The sequence below is a fragment of the Serinus canaria genome, chromosome Z (assembly GCF_022539315.1).
Source record: "Serinus canaria isolate serCan28SL12 chromosome Z, serCan2020, whole genome shotgun sequence".
Classification (NCBI taxonomy): domain Eukaryota; kingdom Metazoa; phylum Chordata; class Aves; order Passeriformes; family Fringillidae; genus Serinus; species Serinus canaria.
In genome coordinates, this window is record NC_066343.1 from 37,971,372 (window position 1) to 37,996,054 (window position 24,683).

The 24,683-nt window shown below is 40.1% G+C and overlaps 1 protein-coding gene across 4 annotated transcripts; it reads left to right on the forward strand.

Moving 5' to 3' along the window:
* The first annotated feature begins 85 nt into the window (after positions 1–85).
* On the forward strand, positions 86–24,470 carry LOC103822945 (fructose-1,6-bisphosphatase isozyme 2). 4 transcript variants are annotated; one of them, XM_018922986.3, is made up of 8 exons: positions 86–2,240; positions 4,253–4,534; positions 7,196–7,358; positions 8,273–8,365; positions 13,107–13,247; positions 14,443–14,580; positions 20,402–20,521; positions 23,645–24,470. In XM_018922986.3, the coding sequence occupies exons 2-8, from the start codon at positions 4,362–4,364 to the stop codon at positions 23,837–23,839; spliced, it is 1,023 nt and encodes a 340-aa protein (XP_018778531.1). In that variant the 5' UTR covers positions 86–2,240; positions 4,253–4,361; the 3' UTR covers positions 23,840–24,470. The 4 variants fall into 4 exon arrangements, with proteins under 4 accessions (XP_018778531.1, XP_018778530.1, XP_030092793.1 ...); XM_018922985.3 differs by having other exon boundaries at positions 4,256–4,534; XM_030236933.2 differs by having other exon boundaries at positions 4,390–4,534.
* Positions 24,471–24,683: the final 213 nt, after the last annotated feature.

The window sequence follows — 24,683 nt, forward strand, 5'->3', positions numbered from 1 at the left end:
TGAAGAGCCACAGGTGCTGCAAGGAAATACTGTGTTGCATTCAATATCTAGGGGAAAGAATCTCACCTTTCCTGGATAAGTTACAGACTATCAGAATACAGCTAACTCTGTCCTCTTTTAAAAGTCCTGGTAAGAAGACCTAGCATCCTCTTACAGTGAGTGATTTTTCCTAGACCAGTGTCTACACTGCAGAAGTTGCTCACTGTGCTTCAGTCTGGGTTTTACTCTGATGGAGAATTAGTGTCTGTGAAATATGGGCAGTAGTGTATGTTAATTCTGACACATGATGTTAATATTGCTGCTTGCCACTCTATCAGATCTGGTTACACAAGGATGGAAAAGGACATGTTAGTGTGGAGGGGTTTTAATGGGATAAAGAGTATGTGTAGATAGCTTGTACACAGATACAGATTCTGCTGTGATGAGCTGACTATCTTTGCCAAAAATTAACCTGCTTACTTGATGAAAACATGAACTTTTGTATTGCTTTTGTATTGCTCAATCTGTATTGACAGATGTTCTTTATGTTATTTTGGATTGGGGATTACCATGGAAAAGGATTCTGCTGTGCAAGCAGGATGGAGGTGCAAAGATTCCCCCAAAGCGTACTGATTTAATATGCTCATTCAGAGCATGCGGCTAGTGAGAGCATGCTAGTGCTTGGGAGCTAGATGGGCTGTCCAGCACTGTGTGGATACTGTGTTTGATTCAATTAAAATCAGCAAATCTTTGATATTTCTCACTGCCCACTTGCCTTCACCAAACTCAAAGTAAGGATTCCATGGGTATTGCTGTGGGTAAGCTGCCACTGAACGTTGACTCAGTTCATGGTCTGGGAGGTCCTGTCTAGGGGTACCATGAGCTGTAAACCTGCCTGTATCAGTGCACATAGCCTGACTGAGCATGATTCTTCTTGTAAAACAAGAGAGAAGTATGAAGAAGATGAAATCCAGGGTGCAAGGGCATACTCTATGAGGGCTGAGACACATAAAACCTGAGGACCCCCTTCTGGCAGGTCATACTGGGGCATTTGGAGGCGTACAGGCAAACCTTCGACAGTTGTACATACGCATCTGTTCTCCAAACTGATGGGGGCAAGATGTTTCTGTCAGGGACTGAATGGCCTAGTTTCAGCTGAAAATGTCAATTCTGATGAGGCTTTGCTAGTGGAGACAACTTTCAGGGACCTGAGCCCTCAAAAGACTGTGAGAGTGCTGGCAGTAGTCAGTTTGGACTACAGTGCATCAGTGGTCTGTTGTCATGACTCAGCAGACAGAATCCACAGCAGTGATTTTTGCCTGCTTACTGTAATTCTTTGTCTGTATTCTCCCCTCAGTCTTTACAGGAATCCTGTAAAGGACTGCATATATCTATTTTTAATATACACTTCTGACAGCATGTAAAGGTTATAGGAGGAAAGTCAATACTGTCCATGTTTGGTAGGTCAGTACTCAGTGGTTTGGTTTTGCCTGCGGGCTGACATTTCATACTTAGCATTTTACCCATTGTGAGATGGGTTTATCTTCTAATCAGTAATATGTAAGCCCACATTTACATGACATCTCTGGCTAGCCACCAGTGGGGAGAACTTCTTAGCAATCTCCTTCCCTATCTCCCTTTCCAGAGCTCTCCCTGCCTGTCAGTGCAGAGCTGGAAGGGGGATTTGTCACAGGGTCTGCTGTCAGCCCTGCAGCACTTTTACCCACTGCCCTCCTCAGAGGCTGCATTGTGCCCTTTGGTGAAAGGTCACTGGCTCCAGTTTCAGCTGGCGCCATCCAAGCGACTAACATTTCATATCAATTAGAAAAGGTGTCACCTTTAAGGCTCAGGACTGGCCCATGCACCAGTGCAAGTGTGAATAATCCCCAAGAGCTCTTTATATTAGATGGCAAATCTCCCAGATCTGTCAAATTAAAGTTTTTTTTTTTTGATCTTCCTATATTATTCCAACCCCTTGTACTGAGATGTTCTCAGGCTTGTAGATAATCATCACACATTTTTTACACAATCTGATTTCTCCCCAAAATGGTAATTATTTGTATAGCCTAATCATTCCATATAATCATTTGGGTTGTTATGTTTCAGTGGGATTACAGTATTAACAAAATAATAAAGGGTGAAGTTTTCATACAATCCAATTGTGTGCCTTTATCCAGGTTTAATTTCTCTTTTTGCTGTGCTGTTCACTGCAATATTTATGGAAAGATTGGCTGAAGAGTCTGTGTTCTTTACATAATAATGTAAGTTAATTTCTTATTTAAGGACCATTATTTGAGAAGCTCAAAGCACTGTGCTTTATATATAATAAAAAATCCAGTGCCTATAAAATACATTCACAGATTTTACAAAAAAAAAAAAAAAAAAAAAAGGGGGCAAATAGTGGACTTATTAGCTCTGAAAACACTCTTTGAACCACTAACTCCAAAACAAATTTTCTCTTGGAAGATGGTCTGAACTTTGTCTTTTTGACCAGTGTAAATGATTACTTGGAATTAACAGAATATCTGCATGTGATGTTTTGACAAAAGTCAGAAGTCATAGGCCAACCCTCACCCCATTTCTTATTTACTAATTTGATTTGGTATGCTAAAGGCATTCCAGCTACACAGCAGAGAGATTTGGCACTGAAAGCATTTTAGTATGGGTCAGGGTGACAGCTGCCATGATGATGAAATAATGTGCAGAATGTAATGGTTGTACTTTAAGCCAGCAGTTATTTTTGCATGTATAACATGAAATCTTTTGTTGATCCTACCATGTGCCATCCCAAAGCTCCACATACATTATTTTTGGGTTTTTTACACAGTCTGTTCAAAAGAAGAAAGTTTCCTAACCAGGCAGAACATGCTGTGTAACTTTTATCTTGTGATGTGAACAGTATCCTGTACATTTAACTGTAGCAGAAAAGAGAAATCTTCAATATTTCTTTCTTCTTCAACCATTACCTTAGAGGATGTAGTATAAAACCTGCCTGTTGCTCCATCCAAGTAACTTTGCTCACCAGTCCTTTCTCCACCTTGGAACAGGACTGGAAAAAACTACCCAAAGCTAAGCACATGGGATGGAAGCAGCACTGAACTCTGTCTTTCTGCTTGTGGCTAGTGTTCAGTGCTGTCAATCTCTAAAACCCTTTCTTGCAGCTGATTTCAAAGTAGAAAACCCTAGCATTCAAATCCCTTTAAAAACCCTACAAATAATGTATTTTTCATAGATGAAAAGATGCTTTTCATCTATGGTGGGCTTTCCATATCTTCTACTTTAAAATAGGAGTGCTGCTACTAAGTAAAATGAAGGCTACAGTATGTAACAGCATATAGTTTCTCTTACTGCCTAGTCACAGCGGGAAGACAGTGCTGTAATTAAAATCCATAACTCCGGTGTTTCAGACAGCATGTATCTATTGCAAAATCGTACACATTACTTGGAGAGTTTCTGTCTACCTTCACATTGGCATCATGTGCTCCTAGGATATTGCTTGTAAGGAGTTACTGGCAGCATAATTGCAAATTGAGGCATACCTATATTTACGTGGTGCACTACAATATGGAAGCCAACATAAAATTTCATTTTGTGAGTTATGCCATTGACGTGCTTAAATCAGAGAAGCCTTATTTGTAAATTATTGGAGACATAATTACTTTGTAACTAGTCAAGCCACAGCTAACTAATACTTCTCATTCAGTCAAGCACTATAATATTACAAACAACCCAGACCAGGAATTAAATCATTAAAATGGAACTGCAGCAGACCAACTAGCAACATGAAACACTTTAAAAAACACACGTTTAGATGCACCCCTTCAAAATCCTCCTTCAGGGCGGAGGCCAAAAGAGAGTGAAAACACAGGATTTATGGGAAGGGAACTTCACTGTCTGGAGTCACAATGCTGTGGGACACTGTGGCATATTTGGTTACTGGTGTCTGGTGCTTTCATTTCTGGTGCCTTGTGAACGTAGCCCTGGCTATGCTGAACCCATTGCTGAACAGGATCTACAGGACAGCCATTTCCAAGAACGCAGACAGCGAGAGTTTTGCATTATAATCAGTCTGATGTACAGTGAGAATATGTAGCTAGATCTGCACAGAGCTAATTTCAGTGCAGGGGAGGCCCAGATGAGCAGTAGTTGCTCAGCTGTCCAGTCTCAGGCTCCTTTCCTGCATCCCAGTGGAGCCATGGAGCCAGCCTGGGGTACAGTTATTCTGAGCACTCAATCACATGGTCTCAGAAACATCTTAATAAATTCTGACCAGCAGCACAGCCAAACACAGCTTCACCTCAAAATAAAACAGCAACCCAGGATCTCAACACGGCAAGAGAGCATTTTGTCCAGCTGAGAAGGAGCTCTGGTACCAGGCAAAAATGACGGACAAAAGCCCCTTCGAAACAGATATGCTGACCCTCACGCGGTTCGTCATGGAGAAGGGACGCCGCGTGAAAGGAGCGACGGGGGAGCTGACGCAGCTGCTCAACTCCATGCTGACTGCCATAAAGGCCATTTCTGCTGCTGTCAGAAAGGCAGGCCTTGCCCACATGTGAGTCCTACCTTGCCCTACCGGGAGGAAGAGGAGGCAGAGAGACAGCTACTGGCATAGCAAGGCTGGGGTGTGGGCAGAGATTCAGAAATACCTTGGAAGTGTCTTTGTTAAGCTGAGTAAGGTCAGAGGCTGGATTATCAGGAGTGGGAAGCAGGAGAGCTTTCTTTCTGGAGCATTTTAATACTGGGTGCAAGATAGACATTTAAACTAACTGCTGTTTTGTAATATTTTACTCTAAAAATGTAAGTCAGAGCAGAACTTTGATGCACTACTCACCTTGTTATCTCTTGCACTTGTTGATACTGATCTATTTTTATATCTACTGTGAATTTGTTAAAAATCACACCATTATATTTTTAATGCAGAATATCTCACTGCAATATTTTCTGCTAACATCCAATCCCTCTGCTGAACTGTACAAGTCAGGGCTTGGCCTTTCTTGGGAAGCTAATTTTCTGCCTGTCTGCTGTATAAGCAATGCTCCAAAGCAACAGCCCTGAGAGAAAATCCATGCGCTGCTGGGCCTGGCTGCATTTCTCTTTCCTTCCTCAAGCAGTATCCCACGTGTAGGGTTACAGGCAGGGAGTCTCAAAAGGCCCTCTAGGAAAACCAAACATAACAATTTGGCATCTAGTGCTTTTGCAGATGGAATCAAATATGGCCTTGGCAAAACCTGGAATGTACTGAGCTGTTCCACATGGGCAAGTGCAATAGACATCAGTCTGTCTTTTAATAGTGATCTATCTGAAGGAGTTCAGAGATATGTAATGCCCTAATAAAATCATGCATTTCAGAAAGTTCTTGATATGTATTGAAAGATATTTTTCTGAACATGCATGAAAGAGACCAGGAATATATTTGTGAAAGAAAGTCAACATTTATTAATTGTTCAGGGATTTGGGATTTTCTTTCCTTCCACAGAAATACCAAAATGTGTGACCCTAGGGGTTGGGGGGGATTTTGTGCTTCTGTTGATTATTTGGTCCAAGTCCTCAATCATCTAGGCAAATCATTAATTCAATGTCTCAGAACTATTGCCCTCACTTCATAAAGCCTAGAGAGGACATGAGACATACTCAAAGTGAACCACAATTTCAGTCACCTATGCTCTTACTCTTAAACTATGCTTTGTCTCTGTCCTTACTAGGTGAAACTGAGCTATTTTGCTTCCTTGACTTAAAGGAAGAGTTGCTTTTGTATAATTTTTACCTTTATACAGACAATCTTAGAAATAGTTTGTAACAGCAGAGAAACGGATAGGCTAGAGGTGCAATAACCTCTGATAGTAGCAATAGTAATCCTTCTTCCCTTTCAGAAAAAAACCCAAACCAAACATTAAGGAGCAAATGTTTCTTTTTATGAACAAAAAGCTTCAGATGTTGTCTTAGAAATATCTAAAGTATCCAAACATTCAAATTAGTAAATTGCACCATTCAAATTACTGAAACTAACCATGAAATTTCAGGGATTCCCATGGCAAACTTTCAGCCACCGTGAAAGTGGCTTGCATCCATCTGCATTTGTGCAGTTAAAGAACTCTGATTTTTCTACTCCCTCCAAATAGGAGACTGAAAGTGTTTTCTTTAATGTTAAAGTACTAAGCATGAATTTAGACAAATTTTCAATTCAAAATTGAAGGAGAACTTTTTCCAAGTCATAGACTTGAGCTGTGATTGTGCCTGAAAATATACTAACTGGAGAGTAGGTACTTACCATTCCCTGCAAATCATAGTCCTTTCCAAAATCTTAAATTTGGCACCCAAAAATAAAATGTCCCAAACACTCAATACTTCTGAAAAGCATAGGCAGTTTTGAGCTTTGAGAAAGACAAAAGACCTACTCCACTCCCAGCTCAGGCCTGCCTCTGACCAACATCATTCTAGGGAGTAATTACTTGCTTCTTTCTCCTCCTCTTTTCCCCCCACCTGCCCCGCCCATGATCCATACCCCCCCCCATGCCCCCAAAACATTTAATTTCCCTTAATGAATAAAAAACGCTGCATGGTTTTTGTATTTTTAAGATGCCCAGAACATGCACATTGGGTGTAAACAGTGCTTCCTCAACTGGAAGTCTCAGAAACAAATATACTACTATGCTATGTCATTAGCATATTGCTAAAATCAGGATAGGGAAAAGAAGCGCCATCCTAACTCAGCTGAGGATCACCAAATAAAACAGACCTGGATCCTGAGATACAGGTGCATATGGAAAATTCCCTGGGGATGCCTTTAAAGCCCTAATTTGGGGCTGGCAGGGGTCTGAGTGAATGTGGGTTAAAGGACCACCACGGAGCTCTGAGCAGCTAGTGACAGAAAGTATTGCAGATGCTCACTGCACTTTCTGCTTCCTCAAAACTGCAGCCAGCTTCTGCATGGGGCTGCTGGGGAAGCCTGGTAATTACCACCTGGGGGGCTGTAGGCTCTGCTTCTGGCCTGGAGAGCACCTGCACAGGAGCAAAAGGACCTAGGTAAGGACTCAAAGAGCATGCTTTTATTTTCTACAGCAGCCACAGTCTTACAGCTGTTTCATCCAAAGATTATCTAAGGTGTAGGAAGATAAGATGAAGGATCAACCTTGACTTGTTGAGGTTTTTTTTTTCCTAAAAACCTGTAATGTTGGCCTCCTTCAGGTTTCTTGACATTTTTACTGTTCTGCAGGTTTGGTATAGCTGGCACTGTGAATGTGACAGGTGATGAGGTGAAGAAGCTGGATGTGTTATCTAACTCCCTGGTGATTAACATGCTCCAGTCCTCCTACAGCACCTGTGTCCTGGTCACAGAGGAGAACAAGGAGGCCATCATCACCCCGAAAGACAAGCGGGTCTGTGCAGCTCCGGCGTTCAGGGGGGTTGTCGGCTCAGGCAGCAGCAGGTGGCACTCTTGCTTCAAGTATGAAACCTGGCCTTGGCCCCCAAACCCAACCCTTCCCGGGGGAATTCTGAAAATTTGCACCGTTTCTGCGTTGTTTTGATTAATAACTGTAGTGGGTGGCATGATTTCAACAGCTAAAAGAGATGTGGAGACTAAAATTATTATTAAAGTTTTGCGAAGGGGGGGAGAATAATTGTTTTTAAGCCTGTTAACACATCCCAAATCCCGGGTGAAAGTGTACTATTACATTCCCTGACCGCTGGTGCAATGGTTTTGGATTACATTAGTATTTAGAAAGATAAAATGAGATGAGAGGCTGGCAGAACTGGGTGTTATGTTACTTGTCCAAAGGAAACACCTGACTGCTTCATCAGGCTTCCCCCAGGAGGGGATCCTATTACAGCGAGTTACTGTTCACGCTGACGTAACCAGCCCTTTCCTGAAGATTTTTTTTCTTTCTGTCTTCTTGCCCTCAAACCTCACAACACAGCAAAATCCTCTCATTCTCAGTAAAGGCAGCAAAAGAAAACATATTCATTAGAGGAAGATGCTTTCTTCCAAAATAAGTCACTCCTTTTGCTTTTAAACAATTTCTTGCACTGCTTGGCAGCAGAGGGCTGCTCCTCTCTATGATCTATTTGTGCTGTCTGGGCAGAAATGTGTCGTCTCCAATTTCTCTGAGAGCCCTTGGGGAGCTGGTGCTGTGCTGCAGGGCCCGCTGGGTCAGCAGTGCAGCCTTCTCTGACAAGCTGGATCAGGCACGCTTGGAGGGCGAAATGCAGACATAAAAACATGGGTGCTTTCAAGTAAAAGGAAATAATAATGCGAAGCTACTTATCATTAAATGGTTCCCTTCTGTTTTAGGGTAAATATGTGGTGTGCTTTGACCCCCTCGACGGTTCATCCAATATAGACTGCTTGGCACCGATAGGAACAATATTTGCTATCTACAAAAAGGTAGGAGGAGCAAATCACACGTGGTACGATTTGCTTGGTGAAGGCGAAACGTCTTGAGCTCACCACCTAGCCTAGTTTCTTTCCATGGTCCCTTAGGTGCATCTGGACAAAAGGGAACCTTAGAGAGAGTAGGCGAACACGTGATATTCACGTGTGCTAAAATGCTGCCTGAATTCACAGGAAGGGGACTCCCAGCCCCGTGAAATTGTTAGGTGAGAGCACACAAAGGCACTTAACCATCTCGCCCCCGGGGCAGCGGGTTAGCTCCTTCAGTGGTGCTCGGCTCAGCGCTAGGTGCTGACAAACACTGCGGTATTTGTCCTCCTGACTCACACTGCGGGGGGCTGGCAGCCCTGGACTGGACCGTGTGGCCTGCCAGAGCCAGCTGCTGTGCCTGCCATGGATGGGAGTCCGTATGGAAACGCTGGGGGCTGAAGGAAGCGATCCCCGACACTCGTCAGGGCCCCCGCAGCATGTCTGCTCCCCTGCGGCTGCACAGAGCACCAGCTCTGCAGCCGATTGCAAACACTAAGAGTTACAGTCATGCCAAGTCTTGTGATTTGTTTGCTAATCTCCCAGCAGCTGGTGTTTCTTCCAAAGCCTGAGCTCACGGTCATATGACTGTGGGAGACCCTCAGCCATTGCAATTGTGAAATAACAGTTTACAGTACTTGTGACTTCAAAGAAGACTTTGCAGACTCAGATGTTACACTTCAAGTAAATGAAGATATGTTTTCTAAGTCTCTCACCTTTTAGCTCATAATTTTCAGCTGGCTAGTCCTTGGTTTTTACATTTCTTGTAGGTAATACAGTAGTCATCACTGTTGAGAATATGCATCTACTAGTGAATTAAATACTTATGGCACAACCTCAAGAGGGTTGTGGCACAAGCCAAGTCCTGGAATTTGGCTGTCTGTGCTGTTAATGGTTAGTGCAAACCCACACCATGGATGCTGTGCAAGCCAGACAACTCTGAGATGGTCCCTGGGTGTGATTTTTGAGAGAGCATTCCTGGGACTACTTCCAGTACCATGCAGTATCTTGCTTTTTGCAGGGAAGACAGCTTTATCTGTATTGATGAAATCTATGAAGTGTGCTCTAATGTTCAGCAGAGCATTAGAGCACATCCTTTTCAGTTATCTCTCCAAAGACACCCTAAATGACAAGAGCATCTCCCAATATTTTCAGTAGACAATAGCTGCATTTTCCTTTGAAATAATTAAGTAAGAAGTGCTTTATTGATTGTTACTAAAGGGTAGTGTGAAAGAATAAAACAGAGATGTTTATTCCAGTTGATAAGAATAACTTAAGAAAGAGAACATAATTTTAGGCCATTTAAGATTCATGAATAACAATTTTGAAAAGGTAGAACCATTGTGATTCCAAAGGATGAAACTTGGCATCTAAGACTGAGATGAGCTCTTGACTGATTTTCTCACCATGTCTCACCCTAACTTCATTTCCAAAGGCACACTCTCCAGAGCAGAAACGTTTGTCTTATTTTAGAAAGAAACCAAAACAGGTAATAAGCACTCTTATAGAAAGGCCTGACTTGGAAAGTACATTTCAGTCCTGAAAACAGTTGTCTGATTGCTCCCAATCCAGAGCCCCCACCACAGTGGGAGGGACCATTTCATCATGTAAGAAATGCACTCTATCAATATTTTAGAAAAACACATTAATTTAATTTTCCACCTGGCCTTTGCTTTCTGAGACCACAGTGGTGCAGTTGAAAATCAGAAACATCAGAAAAGTGGGGCTGAGGGAGGAGCCTTGCTGAATCAGCAGAGGGTTGGATGGCTGCTGCCACTGAGGTGCTCTCAGTTGCCAAAGTGTCAAGATGTGGTGACAATAAATGCTTTTTGCCTGGGTTCTTCCCATGTTTTCATGCCACTGAGCTAAATCTACAATCCTCAATTCATATTGCACAAATATGCTATGAAACTCTATTGCTTTGTTTCATTTTGGTTTTAATTTGTAACTTTGCCCAATGCTGCTGATGTATTTTATTTGCTACCCTTCATTGTTGTGAGGACAATGTCCTCCCCTTCATGTGGTCCCTCTCAGAGAAGGTGTAAGAATTCAGTAAAAACACAAAGGCTACTCATGAAACACATGATAAAAATGGAGACCTGGAAATCAAGTCATTTTAGTGCTGCTCCCAGTGCTGATGAGAATTCCCTCATGTGATGCTAAGCAAATCACAAACACAAAAAAAATTCAAACTCAGATATCACCTGAGGGTACCCCTGTAGCCAAACCCTGCAGCCTTTGTTTCATAAGCCTCACACCAATTATGAGTTATGGTGACAGAGTCACTATAACTCATTATTTGCAGTCCATCTGTCTATTTTATTGTTTTGCATAAAGGCCTCTAAAGGTATTTCACTACCACCATCACAGTCAAAATGTAATGGACAGAAAATCCATCTGTGCACCAGAAAGAAGAGAAAATAGCAATTATCAGAATGTACTGCCCAGCTTAACTCCCTGGTTTGTTTAACAGTACATGGGACTTGGCAGGACAAAACTCCTGCAGTCCTAATGTTGAAGTATCAGCTGATCTGTAGCTTTTTCACATTTTGACTAGCTCCGCAAAATGTTTTCTCTTTTCTTCTTCTTTTTGGAAGCTATCTCTTGGAAACACAGTAGTGAATAAGGGTGAAAAAACAAGTGAATTCAGCCCAACTGACTATACCTTGAAGGAGGAGTTCCTCTGTTTTTTCAGAATAGTCAACAAATGTATAGTTTCTCAATCATATTAACATAGAAAATGCATTTAATAAATAGGACTGAAAAGCTCATCTCAGAAAAAATGTATTTTAAAACAATATCATATATAACCCAAAGTCACATGTATTATATATACACCGTGTTCTAGAAAACAAAGCACTTTGCTCTATACAAAATGATTTTTTCTTTAATGAGAGGAGCATACAAAAATCTGTGACAGCCATAATATGTTTGGAACTAACTGTCTCAATGAATGTTTAATCCTGCATTTGATGCTGCAAATAATTAGTCCGCTATAGACAAACACTGTTTTTAATGCTGAGATGTATGTACCATAGGGGTATATTTTTGAAAGAGATCAAGCTACCTAGGCCATAATAGTTGGTACTGTAAGGATTGTTTTGCAAAGTATTAGCTACTATTAGTCAATTTTCAAAGCTCTGAAATATGCAAACAAGAGTTTAAACTAGTGTTCCTTCATTATCTGCATTATAACCTCCCAGGATAAGCAGCTTGACATAGTTTCAAGGGACTGAGCACTACATATATTTGTACATGCTATATTTCAGTTCCCATGAAGTTGGTTGTCAACTGGATTTTTTATTTCCACAGAAGAACTTGGCAAAATAGTAGTAAAAGGATTTGAGCAAAATACAGTTAGAGACTGTAAGTGAAGTGACTTAAATAACAAAGTCTTTCAGCTGAAAATGAAAACATTTTGATGTGAAATTACTATGTTCTTGTACCAAGAAGATGTCATTTTGGTGTCCCACATCTCAGTTTTCCTCAAGGTGTTGGCATACACCTTACTAGGTCCCTGATGGGCAAATATTTTATATTCTACACAAGACAATCTTCATGGATTTTAATTTTTTTAATCAAATATTCAGGGCTAGACCTGCTATTTCTATTTAGCTCCTACTCAATCTAAAGAAGCCTGTGCAATCACTGAGAAACTCTCTGAGTTGGGAACAATAAAATACTAAGCCGTGGTCTGAAGAAAGGGGAGTGTTTCATTTCAGTTCCCCATGGACCACCACCAAAACATCTGTACAAGACCCACCACAAATGTTGAACTTTTAAATAAGCATTGATATCAAGCAATCCCCACCCATGGGGATTGGGTAGCAGCAGGAGATGAAGGCTGTAACCAGCCTTTCCAAGTACGGTTGGCTGTCCTCCTCACCCACCCCACCAGACAAACTCTTGTAAGCCATGGCCGAGGCACAGCCCTAGAGCTGGCTGGAAATATTTGCACCTTGTCTGCTCGGGCCACTGTTGCTCCAAAAGCAAGGGATAACCAAAGTGCCAAATCAAAATATGACTGTCAGAAATGGATTAAAAGCATGAAGCAAAATGCCACCTGAATGTCCTGTGTAGACTTGTAGATGAGTACCTGCAGACACGCACACTTTACATAACCAAATGTGTTTGTTATTTTGCATATAATATGATGAGCATTTGTATATGATAGATGAACATTTATATCCCTTCAGTTATGCATCCCTTCAGTAGAAGAGACCAACACAAAAACTTGGTTCCATCATGTTGCACCATATACCCTTTTATTCTATACTATGGGAGCATTTTTTCTGTAATGTTAATTACAGCATTCATCTCTCAGTTTTTCCCTCTGAGAGGTGTCAGTATCATAGCTTATGTTACATTTACAGTAAATTAGTATCTCTGTTCTGTCTCAGTTTTCTGATGATCCTCAGTTTATAGCTGGGGATATAATGTTAAGAGATCAGCTTTGTGGCGTGTATCGTATTGATTGCATGATGTATAAAATAACAAACTCTCAACATCCTGTCTCAGCATGTACATGTACCTGAACCAAACTTGCCATGAACAAAGGGGGGGGGGGGAGTAACAATCTCTGGTTTTGTTGTTTCAAAGGCCTGCAGAGACAGAAAAAGGAAATCTGTCACACGTTATTATTGAAAAGTTGTTTCTATTGTTCATTATCAGAATTTAACCTTTGGTTCAAATGGTATTTTTTCCTCAGGAAACAGATGATGAGCCCTCTGAAAAAGATGCTTTACAGCCTGGACGCAATATTGTTGCTGCAGGCTATGCCCTGTATGGTAGTGCCACGCTGGTTGCCCTCTCCACAGGGCAAGGAGTGGACTGCTTCATGCTTGATCCGGTACAGTCATGGTGTTAAGCACATTGCCACTGTCTTTTAGAGCTCTCTGTGCTTGGTTTTACTTGTTTTTGCTGGTTGCTAATCCTTGACTCTATCCATTTTATGCAATTATTTTTTCCATATCCTGGATCATCCCACCTTCTCTTTATAAATATTTAATAATATGCAAGCATGTTGGTTGCAATACCTGCTTACTTTTTTCCTACTCAATAGAAGTGAAATTAACTTAAATTCTCAATTAAGTGTTTGAAACCCTCTTCATTCAAACCAACTCTTAAGAAAATTTAATTTGTACAATGTTTTTGTCTTCACTTAAAGGAATCTGTGTTAATTTTATTCTTGATTTTTCTGTCTGAACAAGAACATCAGCATGTTCACTGTTTAGCCTGAGGCAAGGACCATTTTTTTGATAGTTTAAGCCAAGTGATGTTTAATTTCCTGAGTGCAGTAGAGTTTTATGGCTGTCACCTAAGATGCATACCCAAAAATTTGCAAAAGCACAACAATGGCTGTACAATTTAACATGTGCCACTCTTCAGTGCCCAGGAGCACACTGAGTCTTACTGTGGGAATGCAAGGAAGATCATTTATTTGTAAAACCAGAATCAGATGTGGGGAATAACATAATGTGGTTTTTTATGGTTTTGAGGGGTTGTTTTTAATAAAAGGATGAATTATTACCAAAACTTCTTGTAACATTTGTAAATAGTCTCATTCCAAGTGGACAGAACTGGGAGATTAACTGCTCTTCTTGAGACAGAGAAAGAGAAAGTGGAAGTTGAAATCAAACTGCAGAGAGCAACACATGGGTGTAGCTGACATTCACTTTAAGTTACTTAGACAAGACAGGCAAAAAGAGTGCAAAGTCAGAAGACAGTGTCATTTCTTAATTTGCATCCTTATGATTTGAGGACAGAGATTCATGATCCATCTGCTATCAGGGCTGATTTTTGTTCTTTTGATACTCTATTCCAATTAGGTTTTGTTTATAGTACCGATGTGACAAGTTTTCATTATTTTAATGTAAATTCTCTGCTTTCTGCTCTTTTAGAAACATTGTGAGGTTATACATTAGACTGGTACTGAGAGGATCAAGCTGTGCTAGCATTTCTGCCATGTCTAGTGTGACAACTGTTACAGAAAGTCAACAAAATTTTCTGCTGCCTGCTAATACCTCATTTATCCTGTCCTGCAGGGTATTGGTGAATTTATTTTGGTGGACAGAGATGTTAAAATCAAGAAGAAGGGAAAAGTATACAGTCTCAATGAAGGCTATGCAAAGTATTTTGATCCTGCAATGACAGAATATTTGCAAAAGAAGAAATTCCCTGAGGTAAGAAAATATTAACACTGTACCCAGTGTACCGTGCACTGGCAAGCACTGCATTCCATGCAGTCCTGCCTGATGGAAAAGGATTTGAAGGTCTTCCTGAGTTCAGACCCATGTAACCCTTTCACACTAGCCGGTCCATTTTGGATATGCAGGTAATGGAGCTTCTTTTTGGCATCCTGACATCTTTTACAACTTAGACTTTGGTAAATAAAGTCATAACTTGTTTGTGTGAAGGGAAATGTGCTGAAGAACTAGACCTTTCAATGAAACTCTGGAAAAGTGCACTCCAAATTTGGGGATGCCCTCATTTTCTAGCTTTATCTGAACATGCAGTTCAGTAAGGTGGGCAGTTGGACTCTCAGGGCTGGATTCCATGTGCTGTCCGGAAGGTGTTTGGAGGAATCTGGGTGACATCACCTTCTCCTTCCTGTACCCTCTTGCATCTGTAAAATGCAGTATCATTCTTGCACAGTCTACTTGGATCATATGGAGCAAGAACCAACCTAAAGGCTGGGGAGAAAACCTAAACAAATGGTGTGAGGCACAATTTCACTGTGTTTGGTGGTTAAAAGAGAGACATTCCATGTCTGATAAACTTCCTTGGACAAATATGGTTTGATATTAACTTATCAATGCTTGGAGGACAGAACACAAGCTCTCAATGTGGAAAACTGGAAGCTCTCTAGAAAGTGTGGCTGTGAAAAGTAATTCATAATGCAATATGGTGATGTGGATCAACTCAGGACTTAATTTGGTCAGGAAGCTGTTTTTAAAGCTCTTCCTATTAAAAAAAGTCAGATTATTTTTAAGCTATTAGTTGTCAAGGATACTTGTAATATGGTTTGTGTTAAATAAATGGATTCAGTAAAAACCTCAGGGTTTTTACTGAATCCACTTATTGCAGTAAAAGGGAAATATAATCAGTAAGCACTTAAACTATGGTCCCATGATAAGCTCCTCCTTCTGAGCTAAAAAATCTGGATTTACCCTATCAGCTATAGCTGCAAGACTACTGACTTAATATCAAACCCTCCTTTTCATACTACCCAGACTGTCGTTACAGAGAGTCTAACATCACAGCATTCTAAATATATTAACTTTGAATATTTGAGATTATTTTGAGACTTCAAAGTGTGCATTCAGTTCAGCTGTGAGAGAAGCAGAAGCCCACAACACAACTTTCATACTTCCTGAAATCCAGCTGGGAAAGTGAAGAACATCTGTGCTTCTCATTCTGCTGATGTTATACCAGGCTATGTATTCAGTATAATGCACTAAGACTGGATTTATTAATTTGAGGTTTTGAAAGCCACCAAAGTGTTGTATAAAGTAAAATTCTTACACAAGTGCATCAACCCCAGGCAACTAGGAAAAGACTGAAGAGATTTCAAAATCATTAGAAAGACCAGACAGACGTATTTCCCCACAGGATCAATGAGGACACTCTATCATGTGACTTACTAAATTCTAAAGTTAGGACATACTGGGAAAAATTCATTTGCAAACACTCTTTTATCTCAAGTCTTTTCATCATTTGATGAAAACCTATTGAAATTGTTTGTCTAATGCAAGAGAAGTTGGCAGATATTTTTGTTACTTTAAAGCAAGCAGCACAGAAGTGCGTGGGTTATTTGGAGCACAGGAAATCATCTCAGTTGTGCTGAACAATCTCATTTTTGCTGCTCTGAGATGTACAGCTGTCAGCATGAGAAGGGCTGAGGCACAAATGTTATGGCCACAAAGCACAAGGAAGTGCCCTGCCCATCTGAAGCTTGTTATGAACCTGACTTCTGGAAACAGCATAACTCAGTTCCTTGGTTTGGAGAGGACATAATAGTTGCATTGTGGGGAGGACTAGAGAGGTTTTGCCATTTCTCCATAGCATGAAACCTGCTTCCTGGCCTCATCTGTAAGGCTACCCAGCTGCAGCTGTAGGAACATTGGTGATGTTCCTCCCTTCCCTACAGGTGGAGATTTTCACAGTTTTGGTCACTCTCCCTCTCTCTGCAGCATGCAGAAGGGTAAGGAGGGTGTCTGCTGAATATCCCCTGCCTGGGACTTGAGGAGGACCTGATGCATAGGCATGGAGGAACACCTCCTCATTCAGGCAGATCATTCAGCCTATGCTCTTCAGGGTGCTAGAAGCCAAGAGAGAGGCATCAGTTTTAGCTGTCACTTTTTTGCATTTTTCTTCCTTAGATCTTACCTCTATTAACTCCTTTTTGTGGTTCTTGGTCCACATGCCGTTCAGATGACTCTCTGACATGGCCATGAAAAACTGAAAAGTTAAAAACATAACAGGACATCAAAAGTAGTGTGGTCTACAACTTATCCTATGTTATATATCATTGTCATTAGCATCAAAACACTAAAAATCAACCCTTTATGAGTAGAAGAGAGATTTCCCTGTACTATCTAACAGCAGTCTCCCAGATCAGACAGTCTGGACTACAAAACCCCATCAACCCTCAAATTTTCTTGTGGATCACATTTACCTAAGGCATCAATTCTGAATAAAAAGCACTAGAAAAATGCTGGTGTTCTGCAGGCCAGACCTAAGCCTCCTACTACTATCATGTAGTGGGAGACATATATCCACCACATCTCTTCTGGTGTGAGAGTGAAGCTGATTTTTTATTTAGCATGACAAAATCACACTGCTGTTTAACTGGTTTGAAGAGCAAGCTTCTGTTTGCAAAGTTGCCTGTAGTGCAACATGTTTATTCCAGTCTGCAATGCCTAGTGGGTGCTGCTGGGCCAGGAACTGTCTCTGCACAAATTTTACTACAACTCCTCCCCAAAATGGGTTCTTCCTCCCATAATGGCAGCAAGGCCCTAGCTTCTCTCTGGCACTGGTAGAATTTTAAATACCCTGTGGACATTGTCACCTTTTGCTATGACACCTACCTTTATCTTTGCTTCCTGCAGTCAGGCACAAGAGAAGTTGTAGTCTGTAGAAAAAAATTCTTGCCCTCCCTCTCCTAGTCATCATATTTATATAAGAAAAACCTGGTCTTGTTCTGCTGTGGAAGAGCAGGGCTGTCAGAAAACAGTAGAGGAAAGACATGAAAAAATTAGTAGAAGAAAGAAATGAAAAAATGACTTCTATCAGAATGTGAAGGGAAAAAAAATCACAGGACCTATCTGTTATGAATCATTTTTGTTCCTTGGAGTCAAGCAAAAAAAGAAAAAGCAGCAGAAGGGGTAAAACAACGAGTAGCCACAAGTTTACTCAACATGGAGGCTGAGCAAGGGAACATGAATCTTTCATTGGCATCAGCTAAGCAATCAGAAGTACTTATTGAGTAAACACAGAGCTTGGCATTACTGAGGACTTGGGATGAACCTGTCTAGCATTCATGCTCCATTATTTTGTTTGAAAAGAATGCCTGGGAAATATGCCAATATACTTGCAACACCTATTAACTTTCTTATCTGGAAAAAAAATGCATGAGCAACAAAACTGGAGAAACAAGAAATAACATTTCACTAACTAAAATGACTATTTATTCTTCCATGTAGACAGCTGTATGCTAAGGGAAGTAAAAATTTTATTTCAATATGTGGTTCAAGTGGTACAGATAAATTCCTCCCTTACCAGAAGGGAGGAATTTATCTGTATTTTTCTCAGCCCTGTGTCTCTAGCTGGTGAATATCTATTGGGGTAAGAAACAACTAAAATTGTCAGTGGCATGTCATGAGCTTAGAATATACTAAGTTGGAAGGGAACCCACAAAGCATCCTTCACATAACACGGTCCATGTACACACAAATTATGTAAATAATCTGCGTGTAAATAGGAAATCTAGCACATTCCAAACCAATCAGATGACCTGTACACAGGTGGCTCAGCTGTGCAGCTCATGGTCACTAAATTTCATACCTGTGGTTTACAGAGTCCTTATTTGATAATACCATAGAATCAATCCTTAGCAATCTGGTTCAGGAGCTGCTTGTTAATATGTTATGGCTTAAACTGTTCTTTAGACTCAGTTCACTACCTTTTAAAACCACAAAAGAAAGTTCTTCTTTTGATTGTGTTTTTAAAGGTAATTTGAGACTATAATCATATGTTTCCCTCCAAAAACGCACATTTTAATCTCTTTACTACCTCTTAAGGTGTTTGGTTTTTCCTGATGTCAGGTTTTTACAATTGTGAAGTCACAAGTACAAACTGCTGTGAGATGGAGAAGCTATCATTTGAAGCCTAAATATGTAATTATTTGGACATAAACCATGAAAAACAAGGGAGCAAATACTTAAAAGCTTTGTTCATTTGTGCCTACAATTAATGGGACCAGATTTAAACAAAACTAAATGTAAAAGCTCTAGGCTGTGCCTTATCCATCAATCTTTCACAGTCTGCATTGTTTTCTTCTGAATTTTTCATAGTTCTTCTAATGTGTGCACCATGAATCATAAAAACCAACACATGTGCAGTTGAACAAGGCTTATTACATATCCTGGAATAGGTCTCTTTTCTAATTTTATTATCAGCTATATCAAAAATCCAAGTCTTATGTTTAGCAGCATAGAGCCTTACTTCCTAGTGTTCTGTTGCTTTATAATGTGTAATTTCATGAGAATTTTTTTCCATTTTAAAAGAGAGTAATTATCAATACTTCCCAGTCACATTGAACAATTTGAAAAACTTATTCAAAATAGAATTATGTTTTTCTCTATTTTATTTCCAGTTGTGGATCTTTTTCCCCAGCCAACCTTATGATTTTGCAGAGAAAGATGACCAGCTTATGGTGTGTGAATGTCTTGCAGCTGGCATTGCTGAACAAGTTTTCTATGTATTTTTCTTGATATAATATCAAAACAGGATGAGCTTTGTAGAAAGTGCTAAGATCTTTTATTAGAAAACTGACCCAGATAGGAAAAAAACCCACTGAGACCTTTTCAAGCTTTTAGCACTGTAATACAAAGCATATATGTGTATTAAATGTTCATGAAGTTCAGTCTCTAGTAATGCTCTGGGATGATGAAAATGCCTCCTCAGCTTTATTGAAGACAGACTGAGAGATTTGAAAAAACCTGCAAAATTATTTTCTTAGCAAGCTTTCCTTCAGTTTACGTCTGTATTTTGTATCTCCCCTTCATAAAAGTTCTTCAGTGGAGCTTATTTGGTCTACTGTATGTACTTCTATTTGTTCAAGACACCTTGCTTGTCTTCTGTGTCTTCTGCCTACCCATTTCTATGACCAGCAGACTTGAGGCTGACATGAATACTTCCTTGATTGCTCTTGTTGAAATGGCCTGTCCTTCAACAACATCAGTTTCTAAGCTGGGAGCAAGGAAAATTACAGTTCTTAATAAATTGGAATCTCCCAAACTGAGCTGCAGAATGAATGCTATGACCAATTTCACCACCTGACAAATAAGCTAGAAGGTAAAAGTTGGAATGCTCTTGGAGCCATCTGGACATGTAGAGAGGTGACAATTCTCCTCATGCTCTGGCTTAGGAACCAGTGAAAGATCAAAAATCAAATTATTTTGACCTTGTTCTGATAAGGTGAAGAAGTTTTCAGTCCCTTGGTTTTTCACAGGCTGGGGTTGATTCCAAATTGTGCACCCAAATTACAGGCACTCTGGTTGGTATGCTGTGAATGCAGCTCATTAAAACTCTAATCTTTGAACCCTGTAGACAACCACATCTTACAAAAGGCTGAGCTTAGGACTGATTTCAGTATTTGCAGTATTCATAACCAGCCATTGCTTTAAGCATCTTTGATTCCTGTTTCATATCAAAACTACTTTTGCCATGTTACCAGTTGTCTAGCCTGGCAAATACAGTGCTTTGCTCCATGTTTTTCAGGATGGCAGTTCCCCATACGGTGCCAGGTATGTGGGCTCCATGGTAGCTGATGTTCACCGTACATTGATGTACGGTGGGATCTTCATGTATCCTGCCAATCAGAAGAGTCCTAAAGGAAAGGTGGGTAATTTGAATTCCTTTCTGGTGAACTTAGCCAACCTAATATCTCTGGTAGGACCAGAGCAATAGTTTAGATAAAGAAACAAATAATAATGTTCCACTGTGGAAAAAATTAATAATGAAAATTACCCTCAGCAATTGAATTTAGGAAAGAAATTTAGGCAATTGCCACTTTAGGCCAGAAATCTTCCTCTGTGTTTTCATATTATTAAATACTCAAGTGGCTTTCACTGCAAACAAGGACTTAATGATTTTTCTAAAGGTAGTACTTCAGTACCATAGAAACCGATTGAGACACCTGTGCGTGGCTGGCAGATACAACATGGATCTAAGGAAAACCTCTGCACTTTAAACTGGCAACTAGAGTTATCACACCAGCCAGTGGGACATGCTGAGCTCCAGAAAGGGTTTAGTCCAGTGCTAGAAAAAAAGGATTTCCTACCTTATGTTTTCAAAGGACACTTATATCACCAGCTCTGCAAACTCACACTTCTACTACCCAATCAGAAAAGGTGATTACAGTGGAAGGTGGGTTTCATTCAGTATTTTAGGAAAATATGACTTCCTATTTGGACACCAGTACAAAATGCACTGTGATAATGCAGCGCAATGCAATGCAGTCAGTCTTTAACGAGATGGGCCACAGACCATTGTCAACCTCAACTTCTCTTCTGCAGTATCAAATACCCATATTATCAACTTTCTAAACAAATACGTTTCATGGGACCTAGTCATACAGCTGATCTGTGGTCTGGCAGTAACCTGCAGGTCATCCTTAGGAAATCATGGGCTCAGTACAAAACTGGTTGGACATGGTGTTCTGACTCCAAAAATACATTCTTTCCTGATCTACACCACAGTTAAAACCTTCTATTCAAATGTTTTTGCATCCATGGCTGGTACATGAAGGAATCTGCCTCATGTCCCACACTGGTCTCAGAATATCCCAATATCTACTGTCCTTAGGGAGAGAGGACTACTGGTTTCATCATGGTAAGCTTGTATTTACCAAAATGCCAGCAGATCCAAATGGTCTTCAAAGCGAAAACAGGAAAATAGTTATCTTCAACGTATACAACTAAAAATGTCTGCATGTTTGTCCTGGCAAAAAATTATTTAAATTTTTGAATCACCATCCCACAGGAAAAAGAACCAAAACACCATCCCAAAAAGCCCTCACTAAATGATGTGGATCTGTTTGTACATAGGGGAAAGGGACAAGAAAGGAATTTGCTGTATGTGGAAAAAGTAGGTTTGCTGACTGGCCTCTTTAAATGAAACTTTTTGTTTTGAAATCTGTACTAAACCATTGTTGAAAAGAGAGAATGAAAAACAGGACAAAAGCACTTGCCTAACTTTATAGAGATAAACGTTTCCACAGAGTTAACCCACATTTATTATTGGATTGCTCTGGCTTGAACTGCCACAGTAAAGAGAGTAATGGAAGAAACAAAACATGCTACCATTAAAAATAAGTTTGCTTTCTGTCTCCGAGTGCAGGTGTATATAGTTCTTTTCACATATATCTTTTCTTATTGGAGAAATAATACTCTTGTGGCAAGTGCCCTGATCATCTTTCCCCTGAAAGACAGTCTCTGCACTTGGTTAGAGAGCTGAAAGAGTCAAATATCACTGGAAATGATCAAAAGTCTTTAGAGTAAATGCAAATTACATGGATGTAGGTCCTAAAATTTATAGATCTTTCCTGAAGTTAAAGAAAGAAAACTAAATGCTCAATAAACACTACAGGACAAGACAACAAATAAATTTTCTTTTTAAATAGTATACTTTGAATTATATTTTTTATAAACTTAAGGCTTATAGTTCTCTACTACGTGAAAATGTTAAACCTATCTGAAGACGGAGCCCGTCTGAAGATCCCTAAGTGCAGTTGCACTGCTACCTGATGAAAAACTGCTTTCCTCAAGTTGCAAAGTCACAGTAGCAACAAGAAATTTGAAATGTGGTTCCATGGTGACACCACTGCTGTTTGCTAGCTCATGACCTTCCAGAACTGGGCCAAGCAGTAGGAAAAAGAGTGAAAGATACTGGTCCTATATTGCCTCAGAGATGGAGTCCTTGTACCAGAAGCAGCACTTCAGTGGGCTTTAAAGATAAGAAAGAAGGTAACACAGTCCTATTTAAGTTGTGGTATATCATGGTTTTATTGCAGTGTGCTAAAGGCATGATGGGTAGTGAAGCCCTGTGTTCAACCCCTTTCTCTGACTCTATATACAGCAGCATTCTGTCACACTTCCTTTTTCTTGGAAAACTTTTCCTCTTTTGTACACGTCAAGAGTCCTTTAAACAAAATATGTGCTAATATTGTTGTACATGAGTGCTTCATAGATAAAGCTTCAGAAATAATATTTGTTCAGAACTGACCAGCTATCACCGCTGTTCATTTAAACACATATGTCCTAAATAAATTTGCCATATGTCCTAAATAAATTTGCATTCCACCAGATCATACTCACCCCAAGAGGTAATATTTAAAAAAAAATGTAAACAGATATCAGGGTCCAAATCAAAATGGAAATTTTGCCTTTAATAAATAACTGCAGCTCCTTCTGAACCCACTGTCTGGCTAAATTCAGACCACTAACATCTGTCTACATTTCTGAAGAGAAGCAATAAAATCCTGAAATTTGAGACTGGGAGCATCAAGTTTCAAACTCCAAAATATTCTGACTAAACATAACATGATTATCCCAAGCTCTGAGTTAACACGTGAAGACTCCATATGAGAAGATATTTTGGCTTTTCTTTCCCAGTACTGTTAGCTTAGCTGGCTTAACTCTTTTGCTGATGCCTGTGGGCTCCCCGATTTTGACATTTTTGACAGAATACAGCTTCACTGGTGCTGCACGTCTGTATGACAGCTCAGAAATGATAGTGGTGATGCCTGGATGTAAGGTCAGCACACTGTTCCTTCAAGCAGAAGGCTTTAGGAAAGGTGAGAAGAAGAGAGGGAAGGAAGGACTCTCTGAAAGACAGTGCTACTTAGGTGAATTGAAGTTTGGCACAAAATTTTCTAAAATCACTAAAATAATGCTAAGTTTTGGCAAGTCCTTTGATATAGTTTCCCTCATAGGCAATCAAGTGTTTCCTCTTTCTTTCTAGCTCCGACTTCTCTATGAATGCAACCCTATGGCTTTCATCATTGAGCAGGCAGGTGGCATAGCAACTACAGGGACCGAAGCAGTGTTGGACGTGAAACCTGAGAATATTCACCAGAGAGTTCCGTTCATACTTGGCTCTCCAGATGATGTGCAAGAATACCTTGCTTGTGTTCAGAAACACCAGAAGAGCAGCTAAAGACTTTCCACATCCAGATCTTGCTTGCCCATTTTCAGTCTTCAAGAAAAGCTTTACCTTTCAAATACTGGATTATAGAATTTACCAGCAATATCTCACTGTAAGTCCCAGTTTATAAGAGCAGGAAAAATAGTGAGATTTTGTTTCTCCTTGCAGGCAAATGTAAAAATCCTGTAATTCTGATTTATTCAAGGCAAGTGCAGAGACAGAGTCATGACAGACAGAAACTACTTACTTTATATAATATTAACAAAAGGAAGTGAGTTGTGTCAGTATCCCCATTTGATCTGAAGTTTTCCATCTAACATTACATGGATGGCATTGTTTGCAACAGGATTTCTGCATCAATACTTCCAATATCATTATCTGGATTTTCTGTCAGAGACTTTCTTGCAGATGCATTTTATCTTGACAGCCCTAAGAAGAGCAAAAGTCTTATGCTGTCTAAAACAATATTTTTAAGCTGCGAATTATATATATTTTGGGTAATTAATAGAGATGAAAAGGCTGCAGCATTGCCAGGATATTTAATTTCTCACAAGAACAGGAAGTATCATATGTTATTTACACACACCTTTCAAAGCACAAATTCCAATAAACCATGGATGTGAATCCCAAATCATGACTATTCTGTTGATCAATTGCCCTCTGTAGGGGATACAAAGACACTGTTAAACCTCCATTTTCTCTTACTTTGAAAAGTTCTTATTTCAGATTGGAGCTTGCCCTTTTACATGTTATATTGCCATCACTAGTCACAGTGTTGTCCTGTCCTTAAGTGGAAGGGGACACCCAAGTTTTGTAGATGCTTGTGGTCAAAGAGAGCAACAAAAGTCAGATGGTC